Source organism: Eptesicus fuscus, chromosome 15 (assembly GCF_027574615.1).
Source record: "Eptesicus fuscus isolate TK198812 chromosome 15, DD_ASM_mEF_20220401, whole genome shotgun sequence".
Taxonomy (NCBI): domain Eukaryota; kingdom Metazoa; phylum Chordata; class Mammalia; order Chiroptera; family Vespertilionidae; genus Eptesicus; species Eptesicus fuscus.
In genome coordinates, this window is record NC_072487.1 from 71,657,777 (window position 1) to 71,681,664 (window position 23,888).

The 23,888-nt window shown below is 43.4% G+C and overlaps 1 protein-coding gene across 4 annotated transcripts in view; it reads right to left on the reverse strand.

Annotated features, from left to right (window-relative positions):
* Positions 1 to 23,888, reverse strand: part of GOLGA1 (golgin A1) — a 41,492-nt gene that overhangs the window by 9,270 nt on the left and 8,334 nt on the right. For 3 of the 4 annotated variants that reach the window (XM_028130802.2, XM_028130800.2, XM_054727517.1), the window contains exons 5-17: positions 23,077 to 23,151; positions 22,059 to 22,156; positions 19,650 to 19,682; positions 17,487 to 17,615; positions 16,842 to 17,011; positions 16,235 to 16,346; positions 15,411 to 15,536; positions 12,138 to 12,233; positions 8,845 to 8,940; positions 7,020 to 7,169; positions 6,438 to 6,533; positions 914 to 1,003; positions 30 to 132 (exon numbers count right to left, since the gene is read on the reverse strand). In XM_028130802.2, the coding sequence (XP_027986603.1) occupies positions 30 to 132; positions 914 to 1,003; positions 6,438 to 6,533; positions 7,020 to 7,169; positions 8,845 to 8,940; positions 12,138 to 12,233; positions 15,411 to 15,536; positions 16,235 to 16,346; positions 16,842 to 17,011; positions 17,487 to 17,615; positions 19,650 to 19,682; positions 22,059 to 22,156; positions 23,077 to 23,151 (1,374 nt within the window). The remainder of the gene's footprint in view (positions 1 to 29; positions 133 to 913; positions 1,004 to 6,437; positions 6,534 to 7,019; positions 7,170 to 8,844; positions 8,941 to 12,137; positions 12,234 to 15,410; positions 15,537 to 16,234; positions 16,347 to 16,841; positions 17,012 to 17,486; positions 17,616 to 19,649; positions 19,683 to 22,058; positions 22,157 to 23,076; positions 23,152 to 23,888) is intronic. The other variant, XM_028130805.2, reaches the window with a different exon arrangement.

Below are 23,888 nucleotides of genomic sequence, written 5' to 3' on the forward strand. Positions count from 1 at the left end.
GCTGGGCAGGAACAGGGCAGGCCCCTCACCTTTCTTCAGCTGGAGAATCTCCTGCTCTTTCTGGAGAATCGCAGCCGTGCTTTCCTGCAGACTCTGCTCCTTTTCTTCTACTATGGATGTCAGGTTAGCAGCCTTGGAGAAAAAACCATGCTGAGAGAAGGCTGGCTGCAATGACCCCATCTCCTCCAAGGATTCTCTCCTTTCCACTCCCCAGGCCTCCAGAGAATCCCTTCCTGAAGTCCACAGCCTAGAACATGCCCCAAGCTCACCTCTGCTCCTAGAATCATGCACACACCAATTCTCCTTGGCAGGGCCCTGCAGATGGGCACTCGCCCTCACTGCCTCTCTGGCCTGCACTGGGCCACCCAGAGATGTGGCCATTCTGCTCAGCCTTCCAACAAGCTGGCTGTAAGCATAACTTCTAGGTCCCCTGTGCCTGTGACATGCGTGGCATTTGCTATACAGACCTCATTATGATATCCTGGAAGGTGCAATTATCCTAGAGTCGTTTCAAAGGCAACTCTGAGACTGCAAACTTACCCACGGCCTAGAGCCAACTCACTAGGAGGTCTGGGCTGATGCTGACTTTGTCTTCAAAGGAAGGTTCTTTCCACCCTCCCTTCTGAGAGCTCACTGGGATGTGGCCCAGCTCACAGAATTAGAGCCCTGTAGGTGCCTGGGCATGGCCCTTCCAGGTGATGTGTATGACAATAACTGACCATCACAAATCCAAACGGCCATCCCTGTGGGGTGGAGGTTTCTTTCTAACATTTTCCTCCCACTTTTCTAGAGACTTCCAGGGAATCACACAGCTGCCAGCATTCCTGAGACCTGGGCCACACCCTGCTCTGGACAGAGGGGGAGGTAGGCTGTGCTGCCTGGCCTGAGGTGAAGGCATGACCCTTGAGCCTACCTGTTGCTGAAACTCTTCCCTCTGCTTCCGCACCTCCTCCAGGGCTTGAGCCATTGCCACACTCACGATTTCTCTTTGGCTCCATTCTTCCTATAATTCAGAAAATGGGTCGAGGTTGAGGCCAATAACTCAGGGCCTATTTTTTTTAGCTTTTACTTCACATGAAGCCCACAGAGGGAGTATTGTCTTGCAGGGCTAGACTAACATTGTTCCTGCTTCCCAAGGTTCCCAGGCTGCCTCTCACTGCAGTGCCTTCTGTATCCCTCTGAGAACTGCCCTGGGGACAACCCAGCAGCCTCTCTGGAAACTAGCACCACATGAGCACAGCAGCCAGACCCAAGCCAAGGCTGGGGGACCTAGGATTAGAAGAGCTGGTCTTAGTGAAATTAACACAGAACACAAAGAGAGACTTGGGCTCGTGTGAATGGTGCAGTGCACCGGAACAATTCGGTTACAGAAAAAATAATAGACCATTACTGAATTTTAATAGGGCAAAATGTCACAGGTTCACCAAACCTACCCATTTTACTGGAGAGAAAACCGAGGCTCTAAGAGGTTAAGAAATCTGCTCAAGCCAGCACCTGTCTGAGCTCAGAGCCAAGCCTTTTGATGCTAGATTCCAGCACCCAGAATAACTTCTACCCCGAGCAAGGCTACCTCACTGGCCTTTCCTCAGAGTGCAGGGATTATCTCCTGACAAACACATCAGTCCTCTTCCCTGAGACATGCCATGCGCACCCATCAACCCCCAGGTGAATACTATGACTGCTCAGTTGCCCACATTACTGGTCTGAGATGTCTGCTGTTTCTACCTAGAATCAGCCCCCTTTGTTTGGATAAGAGCCTCACTGTTGCTATTCCCCACTCCCACCCAGCAATTCGGTATGGTTCTGGTAGGACTGCTAATAATGATGCCCCCACTTTGTGGCTACAAGGTAAGCATGTGATTCAGGCCAGGCCAATAGTACCTCATTCCTTTGGCCAAATCAATCTGTCCACAGATGAATCAATCAGAATCCCTTTTTATATCAGAATCCTTTTTATATTAAGGTGAAGCTGGGGAGAGGCCCTCTTGCCCCTGCGGTTGCTAAGCTGGAATGTTACCAGCTTGGAGTGGCTGTGGTGACATTTCCTGATCTGTAGGATGCAGTCTACATCATGGAGAAAAGCAAGGACAAGAGTTGGCTGACCCCCAAGGCAAGAGACAGCATGGAATAGGAGAGAAGAACCTGAGCCCCCAGATTCCAGTGAGACAAGTCTTTCTGGTTCTGTGAGCTACTCAAGTCCTCCTACAAAATTCCCTTCCCGCCGAGACCGGTTTGGCTCAGTGGATAGAGCGTCGGCCTGCGGACTCAGGGGTCCCGGGTTCGATTCCGGTCAGGGGCATGTACCTTGGTTGCGGGCACATCCCCAGTGGGGGGGTGTGCAAGAGGCAGCTGATCGGTGTTTCTCTCTCATCGATGTTTCTGACTCTCTATCCCTCTCTCTTCCTCTCTGTACAAAATCAATAAAATATATTTAAAAAAAAAATTCCCTTCCCACTCCAGCCAATACAAGTGGGTTAATGGAGGAAGAGGACAGTCTTGTGGCCAGTGGCATTCTGGATCCGACTGTGGAGTTGTCGGAATTGACCTTCTGTGAGTCCACTTCTGGTAGTCAAGGAAAATTGGTGCCTGAGCTCAAAAGGCTGATGGTAGGACCCTGAACTACCCCTCACTGGGGATGCTCCGTTGATACAGGAGGAGCAAAAGGTCTCAGGCTGGTGGAGCTGAAACCCTGGCCTGTGGGCCCAGGAGGGGAGGGGATACAAATGTCAGGCCTCCGCAGCAGCCTTTCTGGGGAAGTTCAGGAGACGCTGGGATCGCTCTGGCTAAGAGGACAGGATGCAGACTGTGCAGATTGAGCGAGAAGACAGGGAAGCAGGGCAGGGAGCAGGGACTCAGCACCATCGTGCCAGGAACTGCACTGAGCACTTTCCAGCCATGGTCATGCTTGATCCTCAGGGTGATCCTCTGGAGGTCACAGGTTTAAACAAAAAAAACCCCAAAAACTGAATTCCCCCAAGAATCAGCTAATGGAGGGCTAGGCTGGCACACAGAACTGAGTCAACATGGCTCTCAATCTGTGCTGTTGCCAACAGACACTTGTGCCTCAGGACCATGGGATTCGCGGCTGATTGGCACAGCTGGGGTTTGCTGAGGAGCCACCAGGCCACCACATGTGCAGCTCTCTGCACCTGGGAATGGCTTCCCTGAGAGGCTCAGGGAACAGTTGTTTTTAAAAATTATATATTTTATTGATTTTTTACAGAGAGGAAGGGAGAGAGATAGAGAACCAGAAACATCGATGAGAGAAAACATCGATCAGCTGCCTCCTGCACACCTCCTAATGGGGATGTGCCCGCAACCAAGGTACATGCCCCTGACCAGAATCGAACCTGGGACCTTTCAGTCGGCAGGCCAACGCTCTATCCACTGAGCCAAACTGGTTAGGGCGGGAACAGTTGTTTTGAAAAATACAAACAATTCCACATACCAGTATGTGTGCACCTAAAAAGAGTGCTTCAAAAAACTTGAAGCAAAGATTGACAGAAGTAAAAGGAGAAGAGACAAATGCATGATCACAATGGAAGATTTAGCATACCCCTCTCAGTACTAATGGAACAGGCAGACAAAATAAAAAAGTAAGAAAACAGATTTGAACAATACTAACAACTTGATCTAATTAGCACTTACAGAATATTCTCCCTAACAGTAGTAGAAATATATTCTTTTAAAATGCACTGAAATATTTACCAAGATAGACTATAGGCTGCATCTTAAAACAAGTCTAAAAAAATATCAGGATGAAATCATTTAGGGTATTACCTGACTATAATGGCATTAAACTAGAAATCCAAGACGTTGAGAAAATTCCCCAAACATCTGGAAATTAACCACACTTCTAAACAGCCCATGTGCTGGCTTTTAAGTTATTGCTCTCAGCCCACACCCACCCTTCTCTATTCTGCTTTGTGATGCTGCACCTGGGACTCTGCAAACCACTTTTTGCGCATCCAGCTGGCTCCATATTAATCTCTGCCAAGAGGGGGAAGCTGGAGGGAGACTGGAAGGCAGGAGGAGGGAGAAAAAGGCTTGCTCCTTCCTGTCAACTTCGCTTCCAACATTTGGGGCTGAAGTCATTCACTGACCTACCCCCCAACACACACACGTGCCACTGTACTGCATCCCCCAACCAGAGTCCTGAGTCAGACCTGTGGGTTCCTTGTCTTAATTCCTAAATTTAATAATTCCAACTTCTTCCCTTAATTCCCTAGTCCTGGGTTGGAAGCTGCTTCCTTCAGTTGCTACCTTTGAGATATCTTTTAACTGTTTCAGTGCTGGATTAAAAACTTTACATTAGAAAGTGAACTCTCATTCCTCTCTGCTGACTGGACCATAAGACACACTGTCGGTCAGATTTTCTGTTTCTTCTCATATACATATTTGCAATAATCATAGTTCTTCATTCTTTCTTACCTCCTCACATCCTCCGTAAGTCCATCTAGAATTTTCTTTCACCTGAAAGGTGCTCTTTAGTACTTCCTTAGGTGCAAGTCTGTTGGTGACTAATTCTTTGTTTTTGTTTTATTGGTTTTTAGTTCTACTACCAGGCTGTGTCAGTGTATAGATTTTAAAATTTATCCTGTTTGGATTGAATCGTTCTTACACCTGTACCTGTGACTTACAGCTTTCATCAGTTTGGAAAATTCTCAGCCATTAGCTCTTCAATAATGGCTCCTGACTCCTTTGTTTCATTGCCTTCCAGGCCCCAATAACACATGCTAGAACACCTCGTGTGTGTCTTTTACCACTTCTTTTCTGTATTTCATTCTGTCCTTTCTTTTCACTAATTCTCTTGTTAGTTCTAATCTATTAAACTCATTGTTTTTTTTAAAACAGCTTTATTGAAGTATAACTGACGAATAGAATATATTTAAAGTGTGCAATATGAAGAATTATGGTGAAAGCATCACCACAATAAAAATACTGAAACTATCCATCACCTCAAACGTTTCCTCATGCCCTTTTATAATTGACGGCATTCTTAGTTTCAGCTATTGCATTGTTCAGTTCTAAAATTCTAATGTGATTTATTTTCAAAATTTCTCTTTCAATAATAAAAGTTTCCAAATCTCTGCTGAAATTTTGTCTTTTATGACAAAATTTACGAGCACAGTAATGTCTGAGCCTCCTTGCAGGTCTTCCTGCTTCTGCACTTGCTTCCTTACAAACCACTCTCCACAGAGTCAGAGTTATCCTTTTAAAACAAAACTCACATCTCTGCTCTGCTCAGAGCCTCACGGCTTCCCTGCCCACTTCTCCCCTGCTGTCCCCCGCCCACCAAGCAGCACCCACACCTACCTTTATGCTGTTCTCTGAACAAAATGAGCTTTTTTCTGCCTCAGTGCCTTTCTATTTGCTATTTCTTCTGTCTGGAATATTCCTTCCCCAAACATTCACATTGCTGGCCCCTTCTCATTATTCAGAGCTTTTGTTCAAATATCACTGAAGCTGCCCAGGCCTCCATAGCTAAAACCCTCTCCTCCCTGCTCTGTCCTTCACCCTGCTTTCTTATCTTCAGAGCATTTATGACTATTTATCACTTGTTTACTGTTTCTAGTTACAAGCTCCACCAGGGGACGGGAGGGAGGGTGTGTGTTTGTCTTGCTCACTGCCACATCCCAACACCTACAATGGTGCTTACAGGTACTCAAATGTTTGCTGAAGGAATGCATAAAAAAAACTGACTCCAAAGTGCAGGCCCTCACATACAGCTCTACTGCAATAGCACCTACAGAACTTAGCAGATACTGTTCCTGAGAGCTGACCCAGTGCAGGCCCTCAGCTATGGGTGTTCTCAGAGAAGACCTTGGCCGAGGGATCCACAACATCTTTGGGTCATGACCAAGCCGGGCAAGTACTGCAGTGACCCACCATCCGCTACAGAAAGGGACGGGAGCCGGGAGGCGTATAAGAAAGTGGCAGCGTCTCTCTTTCCTCCTCATCCCGTTATGTCCAGGAAACGAAGGGGCAGCATCTGATAAAGCACCACGTTCTCAGGAGGGAAGGGTAGCAATCCAGCAGCCTGTTTCCTCATTTATGTACACGGCGCCCAATGCAAACAACCAGGCCCTGTGACCTGCTGAGGCCATGCTCTGCTCGTCTCTCTGGAAGTCACTAGCCGTGGCGCTCTGACAGTGGTTTTCCAGGCAGCTCCTGATGACACAGAGGAAGGGCTGGGCCTTGTGGTGGAGTGAAAAGTCAGACCAGCACCACCTCTCAGTAACTATGGAACTTGGGCAAATGACTTACACGTGGAGCCTCAAAGACAGCTGAAAAGTGAGGGTAATTCTTCCTCCCCCGGGGTCACTGAGAGGACTTAGTGAGGTGACAATTGCTAGCAAATGCCTAACAGAACTACCGAACAAATGCTAGCTCCACTGCTTCTCCAAGTGAAAGGCATGCCGCTCTGAGCTAAATACCTTTAGCTTCTTTAGTTCAAGTTGGTGATGTTGTAAAGAAAGTTCACACTCATTCTTGCTTTCTTTAAGGAGTGCATTTTCTTGTTCCAGATCCCTCTGCAAAGGGAGAAAAGCACAGATAAAAAGAAAAGGTCTTTACCACATTGCCCCTGGGCACAGTCCTGTCTCTTTGACAGGGACCCTTTAAAAATGCCCCCTCCCTTTTTTTGGGAGATGAGTATGGGGTGGGGCAGAACCACCAGACAAACTCCTCACAAGAAAGAGGCACTTGATTCTGAAGATCAGGAACAGGGGGAGGGGCCAGAGAAAGAAGAAGCCACGAGGGAAGAATATGAATTTCAGAAAGACTGGGAAGAAGCTGAGGGGACTGGTCAGGGAGCCCCTGTGCAGCCCAAGGAAAAGGAGAAGCCATCTGTTTGGTGATTTTGTAAAAAGCAGCCTTTTTACATGTAGTCTCCTGAGAAGGTGTCTAGTTGGAAAGATAAAAACTGCTCCCAAATGTGGTTCCCTAGTTCAGAGCGGGGCTGGCCTTCCTGTGAGCCTGGTGCTGAGCAGCACAGCCTCACTCCTTCCTTCACTCACCATCTGACGCTCGGCAGCCGTCTGGTCAGCGGCCCGAGCCGTCTCGAGGGCAGCAAGCTGGGCCTCCAGAGCGTGGACGTGCTCCGTGCACTGCTGCTGCAGAGCCAGCACCTGCCGCTGTGCACGGCTGCTCTCCTGGTTTGCGGTGGCCTGTGGGGGTACCAGAGGATAGATATTCACAGGGACAATGGGGGCCTTATTCTGTTTCTCAGTGACCCAAAGATGGGTGTCCTATACAAGCAACTCTCCTTTCTGACCTTCTCCAGCCTGGGTGCTGCCAGGGTCCCCACCTGCAGGCTCAGTGTATGGCCCCAGGCCCTGGTCTGCTCCGCTGGCATCGGGGATGGGTCTTGATGCTGGGGGGACAGCCCTGTCCTCCCTCACTGTACTCAGTGCTGCCCTCTATGGGCGACAGCTCTCCCCGGGGAGGCAGTATAACCCAGTGATGAACTGGGCTTTGATCTGAGAAGGATGCAGCCTGGTCTTTCTGAGCCTGCTTCCTCTAGAGCAAGCATGTCAAACTCGCGGCCCACAACGAATATTTTTGTGGCCCAGCCAATATAGCGGTATGTAAGAAACGTTTTAATAAAAATTCCGTAACTTAATTTTTACAACATCCTGTTATATTTAATTATTAATAACGAACTATAACATTCCCTAATGACTAATTACTATAATTGTGTTGCATTCATTTCCCTTATGCGCCTTATGTGCAGGCGCACCGTTTCTCTCCACTAATACTAGCAGCGAGTATTTTAGCAGCCGATTGCCACATCATTAGTCTTGTACTGACTTGTTGGGTGTGAGCAACAGAAAATATTTCGCTTTCGGAGAACAAGAAAAATAGGTTTATTTGTGTTACGCTAATTAATTTGTGCAGTTATTCAGTGTGTGGTAAGTTAATGTTCAAGAAAAAAATACTAATTTTTATGAAAATGTTCTATTATTTTATGTTAATGATTACTCATTTCAGCCCTTTGTATTCAGCATGTCTCTATTGAAATAAACCTATGTTTCTATGAAAATTGAAGCTTTTGTTTTTTTTGCAGCCCACATAAACTTAAACCTTGTTTATCTGGCCCATGTTAGGCTTTGAGTTTGACATGCTTGCTCTAGAGCCATGGTCAGCAAACTGCGGCTCGCAAGCCACATGCAGCTCTTTGGCTCCTTGAGTGTGGCTCTTCCACAAAACACCACAGCCTGGGCGAGTCTATTTTGAAGAAGTGGCGTTAGAAGTTTAAGTTTAAAAAATTTGGCTCTCAAAAGAAATTTCAATCATTGTACTGTTGATATTTGGCTCTGCTGACTAATGAGTTTGCCGACCACTGCTCTAGAGAATGAGGATAACTGCATACCTCTTAGGTCTGGTGCAAGGACTAAATGAAAACACGTGCAGAGTACTTAGCACAGAGCCTGGGACAGGGTAACCATGCAATGAATGCCGTTTTTATTTCTCTAGTTGCTAATTCAACACCTCTTCTGAGGCTGCGACAACTGGCCAAGCCCTCGCCATCCTCTCCCCAAAGCTTGGACCTGTTCTCCACAGCCCTGGCTGCAAGCTGAGGTTTGACTGCCAGTGGAGTTACCACCTGTAACAGTCCCACAATTGGGCTGTCAGGTGGGAATTAGCCAGTCCCTGCCTCTCTGGGTAACTCAGAGCCTCCAGCAGGCCTGACTCCTTCTACCTGCAGCTGCCCAGCTGCCCACACCCAGCACAAGTGTATATGAAGTCAGGCCCAGATACCATTCCAGAAGTTGGGGTATCTGCAAAGGCATAAGGGAAGGCATTGAGGGCCTAGACCGCAGCAGCACAATAGCTACTTACAAGCTCCTGAATCTGCGATTCCTGAGCGGCCACGGCGTCTCTGCTCTGTTTCAGCTTCTCCTCAGAGGCCTGCAGGCTCTGCTCTAGTTCTTTCACCTTAGTGGAAACACAAGCATTCTTTTTTATTGTTGTTAGTCCTCCCCTGAGGATATTTTTCCATTGATTTTTAGAGAGAGTACAAGGGAGAGGAAGAGACACAGAGAAACATCAATGCAAGAGAAACACATCGATTGGTTACCTCCCACAGGTGCCCCAACTGGGGCCAGTGAACAAGCCTGAAAGCGAGGTATATGTCCGTGACTGGAATCAAAACCAGGACCTTTCAGTCCGCAGTTGACGCTCTATCCACTGCACCAAACTGGCTAAGGCCAGAAGCATTCTTTTGCTGGTATGGCTCAGTTGGTTGGAGCATCGTCCCATGAACCGGAAGGTTGTGGTTTCGCTTCCCAGTCAGGGCCCGTACGAGAGGCAACCAATTGGTGGGTATAGCTCTCTCACATTGATGTTTCTCTCTCTTCTTCCCTCTCCAAAATAAATTTAAAAAGACAATCTAAAAAAAAAAGTTTCCTCATCTAAAAAAAAAGCTGAGAGTAACAATAAATGGCTTTAAAAACTAAATTAAATCAGAAATCAGGTACATAATTGAAAATTTTATAGGAAAAAAATACCCATACTATAAAACACTATCATCCTAATGTCTTTTCTTCCAGTCTATTTCTATGACTTTTTAAAATAACTTTGTATACAAGTCTAGAAAAACTGTATTTTTTCTCCTCACTCAAGTTTTCTTCAGTGTTTCTACATGGTCTGCAGACCTTAGATTATTTCCTCAAAGGGTGTTTTGGAATTTCCTGCACTGCTGCCTCCCGTGTTGGCACTAGGGTTGTTTCCCATTTTCCTATCCAAAATTGTACAGCAGTTACAATATTTATGCAAATGTTTAGACCTGGTTTGAATCACTTTCTTAGGACAGATTCCCAGAAGTAGGATTACTGTTATGACACAATTTTGGTTCCATTCATTCACTGAACTTCGACCAAGTCTGACTAGGATGTACCTGGCTCTGCACTAGGCTGGCGCAATGGACAGGATGATGATGTACCGCCCAGTACTTAGCTAGGCCTAACTCTCCAATGGGCCATTTTTATCTGACTCAAGCTGTCTGCCAATTTCTCTTGTTTGTGGAATAACCTCTGCCCTTGGGGAACTTTACTATTAAAACAAGCACAAGAAGGTGGCAGCTTTGTCAAGGACAAGTGCCCAATGAGAAGAGAATGTTTTTAGGTCTCATGGTTCCTCAGATACATTCACATTACATGATTTCACTAAAACTACCCTATATGAACAGTGTGAGTACTTCCACAGAGGAGACCAGTAATGTTACTTGTCCATAATCATAAATGTTATTAGTGACAGAGCCAGGACTGAAACCTAGCTTTTTAAACTCCTGGGTTCAGAAAATATCTACTCAAGTCCCAATGAGAGACACAACTCAAGAAAGATTTCAGATCCTCAAAGGTTAAACACAGAGTTACCATATGTCCGGGCAAGTCCACTCCTAGGTATATACCTCAGAGAAGTGAAAGTGTGAACCCACACACAAAAACCTCGTTGGTGAAGCTACACTAATGTTCAAGCACCATTTTCCACAACAGCCAAAAGATGGAAACAACCCAAATGTCCATTGACAAATGAATCAACAAAATGTGGTACATCCATACAATGGACTAAAAGCCTTAAAATGGCTTATTCGGCCTTAAAAAGGAATAAAATTCTGACATATGGATAAACCTTGAGGACATTATGCTAAGTGAAATAAATCAGACACTACAGGACAAATAGTGTATTATTTCACTAATGTGAGGTACCTGGATTCGAAAAATTCAGAGACAGAAAGTGGAATCATGGTTGCCAGGGGGCTGGGGAGAGGAGAGAATGGGGAATTATTGTTTCAGTGGGTACCGAGTTTCAGTCTGAGAAGATGAAAAAGATCTGGAGATAGATGGTGGTGATGGCTGCACAACAATGGGAATGTGCTTAATGCCACTGAGTGTATACCTAGAAACAGTTAAAATGATAAATTTTACCTTATGTATATTTTAACACCACAACAAAAAATGGATATATATATACAGAAATAAAACTGCCCTGGCTGGGTAGCTCAGTTGGCTAGAGCATCATCCCAATATGCCAAGGTTGCAGGTTTGATCCTCTGTCAGGGCACATACAAGAATCAACCAATGAATGCATAAATAAGTGGAAAACAAATCGATGTCTCTCTCTCTCTCTCTCTCTCTCTCTCTCTCTCTCTCTCTCTAAAAAACAAACAAAAAAACAATTAAAAATTAAGTAAATAAATAAATGGAATTATAATAAAACAAACAAAACTGTATTTAGAGAAAAATATACCTTAAAATATGTTTATGAAGAAATAAGATTTTACAAAATGAGCTAAATTGCTATGGTTTGAAAGTCTGTGTCCCCTCTCCCAAATTCATATGCTGAGATCATGAGATGGGGCCTTTGGAGGTGCTTAGGTCATAAAGATAGAGCCCTCGAGAATGGGATTAGGGCTCTCATTAAGGAGGCCCCACAGAGATCCTTTGCTCCTCCCACCACTTCACACTCCTTAAACTGGCAAAAGAAAATGCTGGGAAATGCCAATGTTGGAAAAGCCCTCAGATACAGGAATCCCCCAGCATGCTGGGGGACTAGAGCCAGGAGCAGCCCTGCTGGGAACATCCTTATCCTATTTAGTCACATTAGGTCACATGCATTCTCTCTCCTCCTTAAAGTGACAGGGATAAGGATGTTCACTGCAGTGTAATCTGTGGTGACAGGAAGAAGGCAATCTGTATGTCTATCATTCTAGTAGATAACTACAAAGTAGAGTAGGTAAGTACAGTGATGTGGACACAGAAGATGGAGCAGTTGAAGCTAACAGAAGACTATGCATAGCTATATCATTTACATAAATTAGCACACAAAACAATGCCACATGTTTTAGGAAAACCCAACAATAGAAGGATTTCTATTAACCATGTCAAAATGGTTTCCTATGGGAGGAAGAGAAATGGAGATAAAAGGGAACAAACAAGAAGACAATTTTGTGTGGAACAATGACGATAATGTGGCAAATGAGTAAAATGACTAACTCAACTCAATATAAGTAAGAGCCAAAAAACAGTCCCCTCAAAAGAAAACCTTTGACCCAAGGGGATTCTCAGCCACAACCAAGTCATCCAACCAGGTTACCACCCAGACAATGCGATCATTGGCAGTGAGGTCAATACCCGCGTCTCCAGGATGTCAATGGCCTTGGCCTGGCTGCTTCTGGCTGCCAAGAGCTGCTGCCTGGTATCCTCCAAATTCTGCTCAGCAACTGTTTTCTGTAAGTGGAAGAAGAGTAAAAGAAAATAGTCATTTCTTCATTGAATAAATATTTACTGATATCCACAACATAACTATGATTTGTGTAAGTCTCAAGGGACACAAATACCGTATTTTCCGGCGTATAAGACGACTGGGTGTATAGAAGATTTTCCTGGGTTAAAAAGTCGTCTTATACGCTGGAAAATACGGTACATTAAGATAAAATTCACATATCATCAAGTATACACAGATAAATTTGACACAGTCCTTTGACCTTGTGGCTAGGGCAAAACAATCCTAATAGATGGAATATGCTAATTGACCCTCACACCATCGCAAATATGGTGGTGCCCACAGCCAATAAGGAGGGAATATGCTAATTGACTGTCCTGCCCTCAAAGATGGTGGCGCCCACAGCCAATAAGGAGGAAATATGCTAATTGACTGCCATGCCCTCAAAGATGGAGGCGCCCACAGCCTCAAGATGGCGGAGCCCAGTCCCCTCAGCCCCGCCACCCAGGGCTGGCCCGAGGCACAGGCAAGCCTTAGATGTCGGCTGCCCAGCCACCCAGGGCCACCCAAGGCTCAGGTAACCAGGGCTGATTGAGGTTTGCGCTGCCGGCAGTGGCAGCAGCAGAGATGTGATGGGGGTGTCACCTTCTCCTGATTGCTGTGTCGCTTCCCGCCCCTGAGGGCTCCCAGACTGTGAAAGGGGCAGGCCGGGCTGAGGGACCCCCCTCCAGTGCATGAATTTTCATGCATCGGGCCTCTAGTTATATAATAGAATGCAATAGTGCCCACAAGAAGGAGTACAGAGCAGGATATGCTCATGGCCTCAGGGAAATGGGAGGCTTCAAAATTCACGGTGGCCAGGGATGGGAGGTGGGGTGTGGGTGGGGAGCAGCATCCAGACAGAGGGATGACCAATGAAGGTGGAAACAGCCTGGGACATTTGGGGAGCTACAACTTGCTGAAAGAAAAAGTGATGGTGGGCTCAAGTCAAGAAACAAGACTAGAAAGTGAGGCAAAGGGCAAGATCATGAGAGGATTTTATGCTGCAGAAAGAAGTTTGAATTTAATTCTGAAGGCAATATTTTTCAAAGTGGAGTTGTCTAAACACTGGCATTAAAACTTACTTGGGAGGTGTTAAACTTGAGGCTTTACTCCAGGCCTATTACTCCAGAAATCAGAATTTCCGATGGTAGGGCCAGAGATACATACTTTAAACAAATTCCCTAAGTAGCTATTATGCACACTAAACATTATAATAATGATGATGGCACAATAATGATTATTATACTAACTAGAGGCCCGGTGCACGATTCATGCACCGGTGGGGTCCCTCGGCTTGGCCTGCACCCTCTCGCAATCCAGGACCCCTCGGGGGATGTCGGATTGCCCGATCCCCACAGGCCAGGCCAAGGGACCCCACCGGTGCATGAATCAGTGCACGGGGCCTCTAGTATGCATATAAGATCTTTGGTTAATCTCTTCCTGCCATCTCCACTCCCCCACTTCCCTCTGAGATTCATCAGTCTGTTCCATGTTTCCATGCCTGTGCATTGAGCGTCTGCCCCCTGGTGGTCAGTGCATGTCATAGCTACGGTCAAATGGTCGAAAGGTCGCTTAGGATTTTCTCTACATAGCCTAGAGGCCCATTACACAAAATTTGTGCATGGGGAGGGTCCCTAGTGGCTGCCGGCTGCCAGCTGGGGCCTCCCTTCCTCGGCTGCCAGCGGGGGCCTTCCTTCATTCCACGCCACCCCCTGGTTGTCAGCGCACATCATAGCGAGTGATCAAACTACCGGTTGGTCGAACTCCCGAGGGGACACTTTGTATATTAGGCTTTTATATATATAGAAGATAGCTGAATTATATCAAGACCCTACTATGTTCTAAGCCTCATTCTAACCACTTCACATATTGTAACTCATTTAATCCTAATAACAACTCTATGCATTTGGTACAATGAATAACCCTATTTTACAGAGGAAAAATAAACACAAAGAGATTACATGGTTAGCTTTAAGTCACAAACCAATAAATAGAATACAGTAGGTCCTCGTGTTACATCGGAGATCCGTTACTATAGCGCGATGTAACACGATTTTCGCCGTAAGTCGGAACCCACCTACATAAGCACTCACATGGAGCACATACACAGCAGTAATGAAGTGAAACAGTAAAAAAAATTTAAAGAAAGATAAAAATTCCTGACGTTTACTTGTGGTACATAAATAATAAAAACATAAAGCACATATGTACATATGTTGAAATGACCGAACTTTTTTTTTTATAAATACTGTAAACGGGAGATGGCGATGTAACCACGAAACGACGTATGTGGAGTCCAATGTAACCCGAGGACTGCCTGTAGGTGAGATACAAACCTAGTCTGGTTCTAGAAATCAATTTACACTCTAGAACTCACATTATACTCACTGTGGATTGTAGGGGAACTGTGTAAGGTCTTTAAGTTTAGGAAGATCACTTTGGCAATAACTTTGACAGAGGGTGAAGGAGGAGAGACTGATGCTGGGTAGGCCAGTCTGGAGACTTCTAATATGGACCAGGCTATAGTGGCAGTGGAGATAGAGGTATTTAGTGGGAACTACAGAGAGAAAGTGAGGGTGTAATCTAGGCCCAAGGCCTTGGCTTTGTTACCTTTGTCATGTGAGGACAATCACTGGTAAACAAGAGGAAAAGGAGTGGAATATAGGCAATGAGCTCAGACCTGATGAGAAAGCAAGTTCATCTACATCACTGACCTGGGCAAAAGGTAAGTCTTCTCAATAGCCTCCTCTCAGCTAAGGAGAGTCCACTTGCTGCCCAAGGCAACTGTGCTGAAGCCAAAGGCAGATGGTAACAGATGGTTCCTTGGCCAATGGAAAGTGCAAAAGGGAGGAGGAGAGCAAAGCAATAAGACAAGACAGTCCAGGTGGAGTAAATCCCTAGGTGGGCTGATTGGTTGATCAGGATGCTATTTGTTCACAGGCATCTCTGAGTAAAGCTTTCCCTGAGGAAAACATGTCCCACACAGGTGACATGAGACTCTCTCTGCTGTAAGCAGGACAATCAAAAGTTGGAGAGAGTGCTCTTCTCACCAAGCTGTTTGCAAACTCTCAGGACCTGAAACTCTAGGATTTTATGAAATCGCCTTCCCCACATTGGCTGGCCCAGAGAGAGCTAATTACCTCTTTCAGGAGTTCCTGCACATGTTCTTCTCCTGATAAGTTCTGCTCCAGTCTCTTCTCTAAGGATGTGACTTTCTCCTGCAAATGTGTGATGAGTTTTTCTTTCTCCTGAGTTTCAGCAGTGACCTGCATGTGAAAGCAGAGATTACATTACACCGTAAATCCCCTCTCCCTCCCTTCTGGTCCCTTCGAGGACCATTGCGTTTCTCAGAAATTCTGTTCTCAACTGCATGCCAGAAGAATATATGGCCAGGAAATCTTCCCTGAAAATGGGACATAGAAGATACAAAATCAGAACCCAGCACCACTTTGGCATCCAGTTCAGACCTCATGCAGCAGCAAGAGGCAAATGCCTGCCCCAAGCAACCCACAACTTGGGAAGGAGCAATGTTCTTACCTCCGTGGAATCTAGCCAGGACCCTGGGAAGATGTTTCTCCTCTTTAAAATAATTCAGTTGTATTGTGATCTACTAGCTAAATGAATGCTTTTCCTCACACTTTCAACAAGTGTTTAATCCTATTAATCCACAGTCCAATAGGACCTGCATCTTTATCCCATTAGTCAAATCCAGCAGAGATAATCCCATGCAAGAAGCTTCCAGCCAGCCTACAATAACCTACAGCACTCCATGAGACTGGATGAAGCAGTGATGATGCCAATCAGCTGCCTTAAGGCCAAAGAGAGAACTTGTAAAACAAATGATAATATATACCCTGGCTCACAGCACAAGGACCACAGAGAGCTGCTGTGCATCTCATACCTTAGCCCCAACTTGGGTCCCCTCCTAGAACTTTACTTACCTTTTTGTTTTTGTTCTATTTACCTTTTGCAAATCAATGGAAAGCTGCTGAATGAATGCTTGGAGCTCTTGTTCCTTTTGCTCCAGGTCTGTGATCTTACTTTCTGCACCTGTTGTTGAAGCTGTCACAAGATCTCTTCATTGAAAGAAAGCAGACAATGAATAAATTTGGATATCTCATCTAAGAAACTCTCTTCCACAGGAAAAACACAGCTGTTTCTTTATATGTCAGGGCTACAAACATTTGCCATGTGAAGATTAGAAAAAATGGAGAAAACTCCTTAGCTCTCTCTCTGAAGCAGAAGCCCAAAGAGAAAAATTCCACCCAGATTTAAGCAAGATATTCTGTCTGTGGTTTCTCAAAAGCTTACAAACTAAAACACACTAAATTTCTCAGCAGAGTTGGAGAGGCTCTGAGCATAGGCAGGGGAAGGGAATGAGGATGTGTGTTTTTCGTTTTTTGTTGTTTTTTTAGGGGGGGCGGTCCTAAGCCCTAGGCAGATACGGACAAGCCCGTAAGCCTTTGCCAGAACTGAGATCAGAAAGTATTGCAATGAGTAATGGGGAATGGTGGGCAGGTTCTAGCCAGAGCTACACCACTTCCCATGAGCCCCACAGACCAAGCAAGAACCTCTGCTCTTCCAGCGTTGAGCAGTGTCTCTGCAATTCTTCTAGCTTCTGTCTCAAGTCTGACGACAGCTGATTGGAGGTCATCAACTCCTCCTGGGTTCGACTAAGTTCTCTGGTTCGTGCCTCCAACTCTTGCTCCATTTTCCCCAGACTTTCTTCTTTTTTTAAAAGCTGACACGGAGATAAAAGTTTCATTGAGCCACTACTGAGAAATATAACTTTAAAAAAAAATCTGAATCAATAAGCTCAAACTTGTGAGCTTCTGAGTGGCCTTATATGCCCAGTAGTGAAAAAGAAAGAAAATGAATCAGAACTTTTCCACTTTAATAAATTGAAAAATATCCTATATAATAAAAACCTAATATGCAAATTGTCCCCTCAACTGGGAATTCGATCAGGAGTTCAACCAGGGGGCGGGGCTGGGGGTGGCAGGAGGCTGGAGGAAGGGAGGCACCCTGGCTGGCAGCCAGCAGCCACTAGGGACCCTACCCATGCATGAATTTCGTGCACTGGGCCTTTAGTATAAATATAATTAATATCAAAGACTACTGGGGTATGTTTGTCAGCACTTAGAGGGTGATGACTAGCAAAATCAGAATAATGAATAATCTATTCAGCATTTAGCTACTAAAACAAAAATGCGCACCATGTGTTTTACTTTACTTAGTTCCTGCTGCTGGAACCCCTCTAATTCATCCATTTCATCTCTCCTTTGGAAAAGATTCAAACTCTGGTTCTTCATTTCCTGTAACTGAGCTGTCAGAAACCTTTTCTCCTATTTGGAAGAAGATACCAACTCAGGCAACTAAGACATTAAAATAATGTTATGTAAGCAGAATTCTTAATAAAAATCTCCTGTCAGTAGACAAGAAAACATTGATAATAGGAGTAATATGATCAATATGGCATTAATTTTTAAGTTAAAAAATAAATGTTTCAAATGACAGTTGCGAATAAGAGCAATAAGAACAACAATTACTTAACGCTTTAAAATCTTAAGTTTGATTAACAATTCCAGATATCCATTTTACATGTTTATTCCCAGTGAGAGGCTCAACTGGCTGAATAGTATTAATAACTGGAGTAAGAGATTGAATGCCCTGACAAAACTAGATGCAATTTAAGTAGAACGGATTTCAATGAGCAAGTCAACAAAAATTAGACATGACTGATTTCAACAGATTACAATTTACTAAATGACAACTTCTCAAGATGGATTCTCTTTTTTTTTGTTCCTCCCCCCTCCATTCCCCCAACCAAGATAGATTATCTTAAAGACAAACCCTGCTGTTGCAGTTTCCAATTCTTGATTGAAAAGAAATTAAAACAGTCTATAAAAATAACATTTCCAAAAATCACAGTGGCTTCAAAGACCTAGGTGTCTCTAGTTTTTCCCTGTCTAAAAAACTTTCCAATCCCTCCTTTGAATGGGGAGGGGTGAAGAGAGACAATCTCCTTAGTGAACTGAAGTAGGTTTTATTTAGTTCAGTCCTATATGGATCCCCCTTTCCCATAATTTTAAAAGACAAAAAAATAGTCCAATGAGAGTTTCAATGGCTACAATCTTAAGTTTCTTATGATGAGAAAACTTTGACCTAATCTATACCACCATGTTTAAGAAGACCATCAACACCATGCTTAGAACTTTTTTTTCTTTAAAAACTTTTTTTTCTTTTTTCTTTTTTAGAGAGCGAGAGAGAGAGGAAGGGAAAAGGAGAGAAAAAGAGAAACTCTGATGTGAAAATGAAGCATCCATTCACTGCCTCCTGCACAACCCCTACGAGGGATCAAGCCTGCAACCGGACATGTGCTCTGACCTGGAATCAAACCAGCAACCTATCAATCTAAGAAATAATTTTTCTACCATGAGGAGTAACTTAGGAGTACTCAATGAAAACAAGGAATGAATAAAGTAGCAACATATAATTCAGGCTCAGGGTGTTGACTATTGATTATTTTAAATTAAAATGTTTTTCTAATTGTAGGCTTGAAATTTCATCTTAGTATTCATGTTTGGGAGCCAGGAATGCATTACTTAAGCATCTACACAGTGTTAGAAAAGCTGTGGTGCTGGAATAATAAATTTTCTTCATCCGTGTCTAGCCAAGAGGTTCTCTTATCTGCTCAATGCTGAGCTTGGAGAAATGCACTCCTTTCACTGTCTCCTCCAAAAGTGTTCCTAATGCTACCACAGTGTCAGTTAGGATCCCAGCAGGAGACAGATGGCAGACTCAGGTTAGGTATTTTGAGAAGAGTTTAAAAGCTGTGGGCAGAGTTACAAAATCCAAAAGAGAAAATGTGCTAGTAACAGATGGACATGAAGGGACAAAGGGATGAAGAGTTTACAAGAAACCTAGAGAAAGAAACTATGTCAAGAGGGTAAACCAAAGATCCAACTAAAGCTGTGACCTTTGGCCATGGGCTACAACTAACCCGAAGGGATCCCACATGGAGAAGGTTGGGGAAATGAACACTCTGACCCCACTCTTCCTCCACACATAGTTCTCTTAGTGTTTCCCACTGGCGGAACCCAATCAGGAGCAGAAGGGCAATGGAGCCCAGCTGATGCAGGTCCCATCAGCCTTCACGTACACAGAGAAAGTTAAGAGAGGGGTGGAGAGTATACTGGGCGGGGCATGCCCACCAACAAAAGGGTAAGACATGAGTTTTTCAAGTCAATGTGTAATCATCTAGTACCCTGCTTCCAAGAGGTGTAGATATCAGTACACTGGGTACTGCAGAGTCCATTTTCTAAGCTCCGCAGAAGAGGCCCACAGTCGGAATGAAACAAAATTAAAGATGAACTAACCTTTTCAAGCTGCTCCACTTTTTGTGACCATTCCTAAGGCAAAAGAACAAAAAAAGTACAGTTTCCAGGGAAGAGTATCAATAATATCAAGATTTTCAGAAAATAAAACAACCTACCCCACCCCCAAAGCAACCCACCAAACAAACAAAATAGTGAATTAAAAAACAAACAAACACACACATGAAGTTATCTTAATATGAAGAAAGCCATACCCTAGCCAGTTTGGCTCAGTGCATAGAGCGTCGACCTGCAGAACAAAGGGTCCCGGCTTCGATTCCAGTCAAGGGCACATACCTCCATTGCAGGTTCCTCCCTGGCCAGGGCCTGGTCAGGGTGTGTGTAAGAGGCAACCAATTGATGTGTCTCTCTCACATCAATGTTTCTCTCTGTCTTTCCCTCTCTCTTCCATTCTATCTAAAAATCAATGGAAAAATATCCTCGGGTGAGGATTAAAAAAAAAAAAAAGAAAGAAAGCAAGCTAAGAGCCCTAAAAAGAAGAAAATGAACTTTTTATAAAACTCTAGAATACAAATACAAGCCTGCAGATTTTTACTAAGTAGAGCACCCAAACAAAACTATCTGTGCTGTTTGGATGCAGCTTTTCAGCTTATTCCTGAGTGGTTTTCCATGATTACTATCATAACTTCTTGGGATGAGTAGCTGGGACCAGCTGAGTTGGTAACTTTGTAATTGATGTTTAGAAATTAATTTACTAAAGGGGAAGCTCTTCAGTAGCTCCTAATAATTATTTTCCTTCTCATCTTGATTTTACCAATATGCTTTATGCATCTGGTATAAGTTCATGGAAAAGGGATTATGCCTGTTATTCACAAATCACTGAACGTGGGAAAAATATCCACTGGTATGAAAGGCCATATCCCAATGCCTACAATCAGAATCTACCAATTTTAGACTTATTTATTTTTTAAATATATTTTATTTATTTTTTTACAGAGAGGAAGGGAGAGGGACAGAAAGCCAGAAACATCGATGAGAGAGAAACATCGACCAGCTGCCTCCTGCACACCTCCTACTGGGGATGTGCCCGCAACCAAGGTACATGCCCTTGACCGGAATCGAACCTGGGACCTTTCAGTCTGCAGGCCGACGCTCTATCCACTGAGCCAAACCGGTTTTGGCTAGATTTCTTAATTTATATAAACTCATACCATTATAGTTAGCCACTAAGTACAGTATTGGTGAATGATTTTTTTTCTGGTTAGTAATGTCCTAGAAGACAAATGCAAACTTTAAAACCAACCAATCAACCAACCCACCTACTGTAGGTAAAGTATACATTTTCTGTTTTGCTTTGTTTTTTGTTAATCCTCGCCCAACAATGTGTGTGTGTGTGTGTGTGTGTATGTGTGTATATGTATATGTGTATGTTTACATATATACATATATATTTTTAAAATCTTCATCTGATAATATTTTTGCATTGATTTTTTTTAGAGGTGGGAGGGAGAAGGGGGAGAGAGAGACACACATCAATTGGTTGTCTCCCTCATGCCCCTAACTGAGGGGTATGCGGGAGGACCTAGTCTGCAACCAAGGTACGTTGCCCTTGACCAAGAAGTGAACCCGAGACTTTTCGGTGTATGGGCCAATGTTCTAGCCACTGAGCAAAACCAGCTAGGGCTATACATTATTTAAATGCAACATAATAAATTGACCCCCATCTTTAAAAAATCAGGATTATCATTATAATATCTTGATGCTTATCTTAAATTTAAAATGCCATTGCACAAAATAAACAGCATTATTTTCCTTTCTTATTGTTATTCATTCAGCATCTTTCATGGATAATTCTAATGAGATTATAGGAATTCCCTTCTGTCTAGCTAGCTGAAGCTGAAGAAATTTGGGAACAAAGATTGTAAGAACTATGTATATCATGGATGATGGCTAGCTTGATATCATCTTCTCCATTGTCAAAAGCAAGTGTTTGCATCTAGGCTTTGAGACAGGTTTTGAGAGGACAGAGATCTTTTTCCTTGTCTTGGGCTCGTTATCCGACTATGGACACACAATTTCCCTTCTCCATTTTACAAAGCTACACAGTTGCAGAATGATAACCTCACATTCTGGACATACTTCATGATTATAACTGTAAAGTTTCTTGATAATATCCAACTCTGAGGCCAAATGAAATCTCAAAAAACATACAGGTTGGGGCAAAAGTAGACCTACAGTTGTTTGTAAGGAAAATAAAACAATAATAATTAATACAAGAAACTGTTTCACGAACTCACAACTGTAAACCTACTTTTGCCTCACCCTGTATATAGCATTTCTTTTCTCCTAGGTTGTAAATATTTCTACCAGGTTTAGGTCATGATTTAAAAAAAAATCATGTCCCAAATGAAATCTTGTCGCCAGTCTTGGGCAATGACAAATATAAAATACCTGGTCCTTTCTGGCTAATGCCAAAGCCTGTTCTTCTGCCATTTTGGCTCTGTTGGCTTGGAATGTCTCATTCTGCTCTTGAAATTTCCGCATGGAAGCTGTTAACAAAGAGGCTTTATTTGAGATATGGAAACATTTCAGAAACAGCATCACAAATAACCCATGTGATTACAATTGTCACCTAACAAACAGGCCAAGGCCACATAAATGAATTATGAGACTGGGAAAAACCTGATCCATCTCCTTTCCCAGAATCGTTTGGCCTTAGTAATAGACCACCATTTTTGTTTATTTGTTTCCTGTTGTTTTTGTTTTTTGTAATAATCAAGTATATACATTTAGGAAGATGCCAAAAGGTAACTTTTAAATGGTACAATAAAAGAACACTGACTGAGTTAGGTAAGGTGCAAGAAAACACCAATGCTGTTGCTAAGTGATGGCTATTATCAATTTATAGAATTAAAAAGAAAAACAAAAATCAAAACAAAGCAACACACAAAAATATTTCACTTTAAAAAATTTTTTTTAGTATATATCAACTGAAAATAACTTTCTACTTCTGTCAGCATTTTCTTTGATTGGACCAAAGAATACCATATGATTTAGGGTAGAATAAATAAAATGTATGTTCTATTGTTGGAGGAGGAGTGATGACAGCTAGAGATTTCCCCCAGTTTCTGAACACAGCAGGAATGCAACTATGGCTAGAACCAAGTCTCCTGATTTAGATCCCAGGGCCAGGCACTAGATTTTACCAATAAACTCGTCAACTGGATGGACACAGCTTCCTTCTCCTAAGAAACATGCCCATTAGGCAACATGCCCATAAATACGAGTTGTATGTTACTAAATATCAAACAAATGTTATATCAACCTAATTAAGAAATACTAGATACTACTCATAAAACAAAGATTTGAGCTGTGACAAAGTTAAAAACTTAACCATACACAATTGTTTCATTTAAAAAAACTAAACCCTAAAAATATTGGGGGGGAAAAACAGGAAAAAAATACGTACAATCCTGGTGTTTTTCTAATGCAATTTCAAGCTTCTCTTTTATCTTCTGCAAGTTTCGGACCTGTTCAGCATAGTCTTGGGTGAGGAGGGTGACGCACATACCAGGAATGGACAAACATCAGGAAAGGAAGTTAATTAAACAAAAAAAATGAATGAAAATGATGATGACTTTTTCAGCCTGAAAACTATTCCTGGTAAGGATAGCTAGGCAGACAGCCTCCCAATAACAATGAACAAGACAGGCAAACAGGTAGTACAAACTATCCAAGGTGTAAATGGTGAATACGAATAGGCAGCTTTGTTTAGCCTTGATAAAGAACAAGCATTGGTCCTGGATCGGTCATCAGAAATGCCCTGCTATGAAAACCAGTATCATCTCATTACTTAATTTCAAATCTCAGTTTTCACTTCCCCTTCCAGTCTTAGCAGGATAGATCAAAGGGAACTCCCTCAATAGCGTACAGTCCACACAACTGAGTAACAGTGGTTAGGGTACTAGCAGACACCTTACCACAGTACTGCCTTTATAGTGAAAATGCTTCATGTTCTAGAAGTCAGCTTTCTTTCCACACAGGAACTGAGCTGCCTATGCCATTTTAAAGGTGGAAGTCAGAATTAACTACCTGAGTGACCAAAGAAGATAGTATGGTATAGTGGAAAAGTAGACAGGCTTTAGTTCAAATCCCAACTCTGTCAGTCCTTAAGCAAATGATTGATCCTAAGTATTAGTTTCTTCATTTATTAAATGATGATATTAAGAGTACCTACTTCAAAGGATGCATTAGATAATAAATCATTTTCTATGCCTTATG